At 40.8% G+C, this 9204-nt stretch overlaps 1 protein-coding gene across 1 annotated transcript; it reads right to left on the bottom strand.

Moving 5' to 3' along the window:
- Positions 1 to 221: 221 nt before the first annotated feature.
- LOC133530684 (phospholipid scramblase 3-like) lies at positions 222 to 7300 on the bottom strand. Its single transcript, XM_061868702.1, has 6 exons — positions 5082 to 7300; positions 4653 to 4846; positions 3798 to 3939; positions 2039 to 2150; positions 1278 to 1413; positions 222 to 779 (listed from the first exon to the last, which is right to left on the bottom strand). Exons 1-6 carry the CDS (start codon positions 5199 to 5201, stop codon positions 683 to 685), a joined length of 801 nt encoding a protein of 266 aa, XP_061724686.1. The 5' UTR covers positions 5202 to 7300; the 3' UTR covers positions 222 to 682.
- Positions 7301 to 9204: the final 1904 nt, after the last annotated feature.

Here is a 9204-nt window from a genome sequence, read left to right as displayed (position 1 = left end):
TAGAACAAGTGAGGAGTGCCATTATAAGCGTCATATTTTCATAGAAATTTGTCATGAATCATGACATCACCACACTTTGTTAGCTTGGTGAATCTTTAAAAATATTTTACATAATGTTAAGACAAAAGGCGGCGAAATTGCCTTTACAAACGTAGTCCGCATTTACCTCACTGATTAACTGACATTATTGAAAATCGAATTTAAACTGTCGTGCGACATACTAACATTAAAATAATTCTAAGGATTACACTCACGTATTTTTAGTCACATGTCGCGCGAGTGACTAAAAATGCGTGAGTGTAATCCTTAGAATTATTTTAATATTATTGAAAATATTTCGACATAATTTGTTGTATATCAACCACAGCTATGCGTTTGATTATTTTCAAATTTTTAATTATTATAAGAATAAAGTGCACTTAAATATTTGTCTGGAATAAGTTTTTCGCTCCTAATTCTCATAATAACCAAAAAATCGAAAAAAGTCATACGATGGGGCTTAGCTATGGTTCATATACATCAAATTGTGTAAAAAGATTTCCATAGTGTTAATATCCAGAGAGGTAAATGGGGACTACGATTGTATAGGTAATCGGTCGTCCCCTTTCCTCTTAATATGCAGAGAGGAAAATGGGGACTAGGTTAGTATGGAGTAGCGGTGTATCCTCTACAGTGAGTGTGTCTATGTGTCGTAGTACATGTAGTCGATGAGTAGCGAACTGGCCAGGAGTAGCGTCTTCTCTTCTACCGACAGGTCTCGTTGGAACGCTAGGCCAAACCTGATGGAAAATTAAACATGAATACTTAAATAAACAATCGGCCAGGTGCGACGCGGACTCGCGCACAAAGGGTTCCGTGCCATTACGCAAAAAACGGCAAAAAAATCACGTTTGTTGTATGGGAGCTCCACTTATATATTTATTTTATTCTGTTTTTAGTTGTTACCTTATTTGTTGTTATAGCGGTGACATAAATAAATCATCTCTAAAAATTTCAACTGTCTAGCTATCAGGGTTCATGAGACATAGCCTGGTGACAGACAGACAGACATACAGTGGTATTTTACGAATAGGGTCCCGTTCTACCCCTTTGGGTATGGAATCCTAAAAAATATTAAAAGCCGCGTACGCTAATCATACGATTTTAAACCATTTTATGCAAAAACATGCCAAGTAGCCTCATGTATGGATCTTATAGAGATATGTAGGTATGTATTCTGACAAACTGAACAAAAAAATCGGTTCAACTGCCTCATGCCGTCCTGCTCGAACACGTACTTGTCCAGCGTGGGGGACCGGAACAGCGCATGCGCGAGCCCCCTCCACCGCTTCCAGGTGCTACCAACCCGGTCGCCCGCGGGCCGCACGATGTCGAAGTGCAGGTCGCGGTAGATGCCCAGGGTGTTCGCAGGACCTAAATAAAAAAGTTGCGATGAGAAGTTTGGTAAATTAATTTAAAATCTGAAATAGTACATTGTGCAACAAGGGGGTAAGTGACATTCTGCAAACGAGGTCTTTAGATGCAAGACAGCCGCAGGCTGGAGCGCATTAAGGGCTCGAGTTTGCAATCGTCTTACCCCCGGAATTACACACAATGCTTTTTCATCACACTTGCGATGAAAAAACTAAATTTTAAGCGAAATGGTTCTTAAATATAGTGACATTTCACACATTCTTTCGTCATAGTGTCTTTCTTTGACCGGTTAGGCATTGAAGGCACAGACCTATCTGGCATTCAGCCACGATTGAAAATTCTGTAAAAATATTTTAAATGGCTATCAAATTATTTACTTAAATAACCTCGTATTCAAAATTTCACAATGTTGCACACACCCCCTTGTTGCACAATGTACGCCGATTGGAAAAATATTGAGAAATCATCATAAATTAACTTCTTCTGTTATCTTACCTAATACCTATATTTACAAATAAAAGCATTTACTTATGTAGTATATCAGTTCACTACGAATCGAACTTTTATTTGAGTCGTCGAGATCCTGACCTGCACGGCGGCTACATATGGTATTTCTTGACCATACCTTGCACGGAGAAGAGTTCTTCTCCATCAGGACCCTTGATGGAGTAGCACGGCTTCATGGGGGTCCAAATCTGCTCAATGGTGCCGATCAATTTGTCCGGGGGAGAGTATACCTGACGACGGAACACATTTATTTATTTATAAAATTAATTAAATATGTTTTGGAATTGTAATTATTAAGAATAAATTAACTGAAGTTTTATTGGTGATAGACATCTACAATACTACATGTATCGACAAATCTACAATAACGCAAAAACATCCGGAATTTCGTGTTTGTGGTATTTCGTGTAAATGCCACTGAGGGTAAAAGGAAAACTATATAAGACCGCGATTAGACCCGCCATACTCCATGGTTCAGAATGCTGGGCCACTACTAAACAACAACTAAACAAACTCCATTCTGCAGAAATGCGCATGCTAAGATGGTCGGCGGGCGTCACTCTAATGGATAAAGTAAGGAACGAATATGTCAGAGGCAGCTTTAAAGTCGCTCCTATTAACGAGAAAGTTATTGAAAAACGCCTTAGATGGTACGGACATATACAAAGACGACCCGAAGACCATATCGTCAAAACAGCCTTAAACTTGCTGACGACGAAGCGTGGAAGCGGAAGGCCCCCCGCCACTTGGTTGACGACGGTCCAAAAAGACCTTATAGTACAAAAAATCGACAAGAACCTAACCAGGAATCGTGCCACCTGGAGGCTTAGGACAAGGAAGGCCGACCCCAAATAGGGATAAAGGTCCAGGATGATGATGATCCGGAATTTCGTGTTACTAACTGCAAACTAGTGTGTAGCTGGCGATAAAACTTTTGATCGACGTGTTGTATGTAAGTACATGCAAATTTAAATAATAACAGTATTGAAACTGGGAGCGTAGCGAAAGCTATAATATTTTTAGAATAATATCAGTTGCAATAACGCTTATTTAGTATAATAAAAATATAATTGTGATCTTTTTAATGGCAAAATCATTTCACGGAAACAGTATATTAAAATAAAGCTAACTAAAATTAAATTGTAACTATAACCGCCAGAAACTATGTACAGTAGCGGACTTTAATTGGTAAACCATCTAGGGTTTATTTTACCGTTAGTATTTACTGCCAAATTAGGTTGAAGAATCTTAATGTAACAAGTTAACATAAAACAGACAAAACAAAAAAAAATGTACCTACCTATTATGTCTAATGGCCCAACAATTATTGTCCGTGACTGTGCCAGTATCGGACTACTGTGCAATTGCCACCCGGCCACGATGAACAGGCTAAGGTCTCAGGTTGGCCTTTGTAAACAAAACATGGTCAGATGGGTCTGCTTCGTGACCACTCAACCTGCTTGCAATCATCATCATCATCACAGGCCTTTGCGTCTATTGCAGACGATTTAAGCATTGCTGTTTAGACAACGGGTTTGATGACTGTGGAGGCTGATGCGTGAGCGGCACGTCCTCCCATATTTTTGGTAGAGGAAGCTCATGCCACCTGGGGTTCCAGTCCCGGTTTGCTTTCTGCGACACCTTCTGCTATCTAACGCATTAAACCAGGCTTGGTCACATAGCCCTCTCCCCTCCACAATACCAATGCAACAGCAACGCAATTATTAATTTTTATTGCAATACAGCAGCGCAAACCGTCGGATTAGGAATCATACACAATAACCGGAAATTCCTTCAGATTTATAATCCCACCGTTCATGCCAGGGCTTTTCAAAACCCTGGCGTGAACGGCGGCGTTAAAAAACCAGCATGGTCACCTCCATCCGCTGCAGCTGGCACGGCGTGACCCTCGTGGTGAAGGCGAAGGGCCGCAGGATCCTGATGATCTCGTCTCCGGCCTTGTTCATGATCTTGAGCTGGCAGGGGCGCAGGCCGTAGCAGAGGAAGCCCAGCCACCAGCTGGAAAACGAATATAATTTTAAGACATATTAATGAACGGGTCTATCTCGAATTTATACCTATATTTTTGGCCACGACCAACGAAACCTGCGTCGAGACGTCGATTATAAAGGTAAAAAAATAAATCCCCGATAGACTGCTTAAGAGGAATTTCCTCCCGCGGACTCTGCGGCTGTGGATTCAGCTTCCTGCAGTGGTTTTCTCGAGAGACTATAGTATAGGGTTCTTAAAAAACCGGACAAGTGCGAGTCGGACTCGCCCACCGAGGGTTCCGTACTTTTTAGTATTTGTTGTTATAGCGGCAACAGAAATACATCATCTGTGAAAATTTCAACTATCTAGCTATCACGGTTCATGAGATACAGCCTGGTGACAGACAGACGGACAGACGGACGGACGGACGGACAGCGGAGTCTTAGTAATAGGGTCCCGTTTTACCCTTTGGGTACGGAACCCTAAAAAGGAGTATACGGTTTTTAAAGGGCGCATGTATCAGTAACAGTAACAGGCGTTTATAGGCTACAGCTACCACTTAGCCGGCTTAGCTTGAAGCTCCGGTTTGCTGACTCCTGGCTTGAGGCAAAACCAACCATTTTAGACGTACTAGTTGACAACGAACATCATATATGCTGATGATGTATCATCTCCAGCTGCAAACTGCTTCATGCCACCGTCTGGTTATCAAGAGAGGAGGATTAAGAGAAGGTACTGACGTGTTTTCCTCCAGAACGGAGTAGGCTAGCGCGCTGTCAGCCGCCTTGATGATGTACCGGCTCCGCTGACTCTGCAGCGACAGGAGCTGCTTCATGGCCACCTTCTTGGTGATCGTCAGTCTCTCCACAGTAACTAAGTCTTGGAGACCGGAGTCGGATGCTGCTTCGGAGAGTTCTATGGTTTCTGTAGACTTCTGGATTAAAGAGGTTTTTCACAATTTATATTCCAACTAATTATAACAAAATTTAATCTTGGTTTCGATATTTGGTCTTACAATAAATGGACATAATTGCTACTTTGTCTTACATAAGATGGATAAAAGAAGATTAAAAGTGTGATTAAAACTTCCTCATGTTGTTCTCTGTCACCTTAGGAGCTTAGTAAATTTGTGTACGAATGTCCAATATTTATTTATTTCTTCTACATACTGTCTGATCTTCCAAAGGCTGCAACAGCTGGGGTTGCAAGGTCTGTAAAGGCTCCAGGTCCTCATCATTTTTCTCAGGCTCTTCCGTTTCGGGAGGCCCCGGTGCTGGAGCCACAAGCATTACGATAAGTTTCTTTGGAATTTGATAAACGGTTCTCCAAAATGGTTGACAATGTTGACGTTTGTCATTGGTGGTTGAAGTTGTTTAATAGAGAACAATAGAGAATTTGAAGAGGTTGTAACTGACGAGAAAATAGGACTTTATCCTCTTGCCAAGAATATATTATTGCGGATTGCGGAGTTACCAATTAGCCTTACCACGAGTTTCACACTGACATATTCGATTGCGTAACTTACTTTCTATGCGTCTCGCTCAAACTGGCATCCTATTAGTGCGAGTGAGATGTATAGAAAGCAAGTTACGAACACGTCAGCTAATATGTAGAGTCAAACTCGTGGTAAGGCTACAGTTGCAGTACATCAAATTGGTAGTTTTCGAGAGGAAATGCTTGAGTTGCTTAAGAATACAGTCAAATCACCAAACATGTGCCTTTAAAAATTGAGGAGTTCCCTCAATTCCTTGTGGATTCCATCATTAGATTAGAACCAAAAATATTATGGGACCACCTTGGAGGTAACTCCTTTCAAACAAAAAAATAATTACTCAAATCGGACCACGGGTGTCGGAGTAATCGGTGAACATACTACATTAAAAAAAATCATCATCATTATCATAAAAAAAAAATATCATCATCATCAGATCAACTTCATCAAATTGATGGTTTTTGAGAGAAAATGCTCGATTTCAAATTGCCGACTATTAAAGTATTGCATTCAATTGACCTATCTTTTGGCGAACCGCGAGTTTTAAGTTCGGGGCGAACTAACAAGTTTTAATAGTTATTTTCTAGAAATCATCATCAGCATTGACCCTTTCGTCTATTGCAGACTTTGTGGTGTAACACTGAGGAAAAGCCGTATTTAGTAACGCAATAGACCGATGCGACACCAACATGGTCTTCCGCAGCTCTGACAAGCGAAGTTTGCAACAAATGTTGCTGAAAGGCCTTTCTATCGTCTTTTGTCAGTTAATATGGCAAACCAGGGGGCCCACCGCGAAAATCGAAATTCGCAAATTGTGGGTATCTTTCTCATTTACTCTCTCTTTGGAGTGACAGAGAGAAATGCCCGCAATTAACAAACTTCGATTTTCGCGGTTATTGCCCGGGTACTTATTATCGCAAACCTTTCGGTGCCGTAGGTTCAAAGTGCGGAGTTTTTGAAAAATCAAACCGTCTTTTTAGATCGCAATACGGTTGCAAAAAAAATAATTTGCAATCTTGAGTATTTATCTAGTGACTCCATCGATTCGAATCTTGATTTTTAGGGTTCCGTAGTCAACTAGGAACCCTTATAGTTTCGCCATTTGTAACAATTTATGCACAAAAGGTTGGTTAAAACTGCGCAATTTTATTTCTGAGGGAACTCATCGACAATGTTTTTTTGCTATAACTTACAACAAATTAAAATACAAAAACATGATATCCGCGGTCGCGAGCACGCACGTCCATCTCGCTCTCGCTTGCGCTCAGAGAGAGTGAGAGAAGGACACGAACGTAGGTAGGAACCTAGGAACGTAGGTAGGTGGGTAGGTAGGGGCCTTAACACAACCTTTGTCTAATTCTGTTGCACAATTTGGACATTTGTACAGTAAGTGATAGCGGGTGATAAGGTCCGTTCCCAAGGGTCCGAACATTATCTGACACGTGCGTAAGTGGCACTAATCGGTAGTCAAATTATTAGGGTTCCGTATCACCGTCAAAAAACAACCGGTATCAAGCAACTTCATCATACCCCTGACGCAATAATGTGTTATTGAATTGAAATCATTTAATTCAGGCACAAATTCCATATAGTAGCCCAATCCAATTCGATACAAAAAATATTATTTAGCTATCTATATCTATGGTGTACAATATAAAAACAATAAATACATAAAAGTACAATTCATTTTAACCCGCTTTTATTACAAGCTTTTATTGACTTTCACCTGACCGTTGTCTGTTTGTAATCAAATCTTGCAAGTTAAATTAGATCCACTTCCCGGTTTCCGATTGAGCTGAAAATTTGCATACATATGTAAGTCGGGTGACAATACAATATTATGGTACCATCGAGCTGATCTGATGATGGAGGCAAGAGGTGGATATAGGAACTCTGTGATAACCTCCTAAGGCCCAGCCATAGAAATGAAAAATCCTAAATTTGCCACTAGAATTTGAACCTATAGTGCAGGGAATACAGTTGATTTTATTTTGTTTGAAAATTGAATGAAACAAAGCCAATGCAACTCTGTTCCAATTGAATATGATTTAAATTTCATCGAACTGAATAAGTCCTATTGGTAGGACCTTGGGCCTTACGAGGATATAACAACGCAACCTAATTGTTTTTAGAATTTGCTCGATGAGTATTAGTTGCCTGTGGAAAGAAAAGTACAGTCAGCGATAAAAGCTTATACTAAAAATGAATTTTTTGCCAAAAACTTATTAGGTCGACCTGTATGTAACTATGTAATGGAATCTAAGGTAACTAATTTAACCATCTTCCAAGGATCGTAGCGTCATGAAAATTGACAGCTGTATGTAGTTCTGATGACAATTAATACAATAATATGGTACTGTCGAACTGATCTGATGATGGAGCCGGAAGATGTGAACTGGAACTTCATAATGGAACATCGTATCAGAGCTGTGTTTGGATTTGTTAGACAAGTCTTGTAATGAACTTTGACCACGATTAGGTTTCAAGGTCTGATGATGAAGCCGGAAGATAAGCACTGGCATTCCATGACGGAATATCGTATCATAGTCGTGTTTGCACTTGTGAGAAAGGTCACGTAATGGACTTTGAACGAGATCAGGTTTCAAGGTTAGCGTGTTTTTTCTAGTGTTTTTTAAACTATTAATTTATATCTATTTCGATGATGCGTTGGGTTCATATAGTTGGATCCAACGCCTCATCAGTGGGCACAACGACGACACATGTTATGTGTTTGTCTGTCTGTGGCATCGTAGCTCTCCAAAGGATGGGCCGATTTCGATGCGGTTTTTTTTTACGTGATAGCGAGTTTTCTTGGCTATGTTTCATAGAAATCGATCTTGCAGTTTGAAGAGTAACAGCTCTTTTCCAAAAGGAAGACAGGAATTTTTGGGATAAAATGGATTTTGTTGGCATACAGCGTAGGAGAATATAGATTAATAATTATTTGATGGGATTGGATATCTAACCTTAAGGCTGCGTTTCCACCAGAGAGATAAAAACCAATAGAGTTACTAAACGCTGAGCGAGGAAAACAAATGAAGTGGTTTAGTGGTTCACAGAAGCACTTAACAAACACATCCTTCGCTATGTATCCTCGCACATCTCTGGTGGAAGCGCAGCCTAATGCATAGTAAAAATGTTTTTACCCAAATATAAATCTTCATAGGTATGTAAAACCAAAGTATCAGAAAATTCCTAGTCCTCGGTTTTACGATAAAGGCATGCATGGTACAGTCACGTCTGAAAATATCGATACAGACAGTGTCAAAATTATGTATACACGACCATATTGCCCATATATTGAGGTCGTGTATATATATTTTTGGCACTTTGTCCGTATGGATATTTTAAGACGTGACTATACGATCACGTACCGCTTTTGTTGATTCATTTAGGGTCCTTACTTACACATAGCTAGGTCTAGACGAAGCCAGTGCTGGTTTGTTATTGGTCTGGCGGGAATAGACAAACAATTTTACGGCTTCTCTACACGATGGGCCATCATACTGGCTTACAAAGATGGGCCAGCATGCAGAGAGGGTAGTGGTGTCGGATGGCTTATGGCGCGGCGGGATGGCGATGGGATGGCCGCGGTGTCGGTTTTTCGTCCGCACATCAAAGGAAGTGGGCCAGCGATGGTGCGTGCATCTACACGTGGTCCATTCCATAATGCGTGCTCTCAACCATCGCATGGCTATCTCGCTGGTCCAGCGTTGGGCTATCGTGTAGAGGAGCCATAACCATCGCATGGCTATCGCGCTGGGCCATCGTGTAGAGGAGCCATTATGGCTTGTCGGAGG

The sequence above is a fragment of the Cydia pomonella genome, chromosome 23, assembly GCF_033807575.1.
Source record: "Cydia pomonella isolate Wapato2018A chromosome 23, ilCydPomo1, whole genome shotgun sequence".
Classification (NCBI taxonomy): Eukaryota; Metazoa; Arthropoda; class Insecta; order Lepidoptera; family Tortricidae; genus Cydia; species Cydia pomonella.
Note: the sequence above shows the minus strand (reverse complement) of the source record. Positions and strands in the feature narration are given on the sequence as shown.

Excerpts from the sequence above, each read along its gene's own strand:
- LOC133530684 (XM_061868702.1), bottom strand. The coding sequence starts at position 5,201 with ATGCTTGTGGCTCCAGCACCGGGGCCTCCCGAAACGGAAGAGCCTGAG. Across the intron at positions 4,847-5,081 it reads AGCCTTTGGAAGATCAGACA|AAGTCTACAGAAACCATAGA; the intron begins GTATGTAGAAGA and ends TCTTTAATCCAG. Across the intron at positions 780-1,277 it reads CGGTCCCCCACGCTGGACAA|GTTTGGCCTAGCGTTCCAAC; the intron begins GTACGTGTTCGA and ends ATTTTCCATCAG.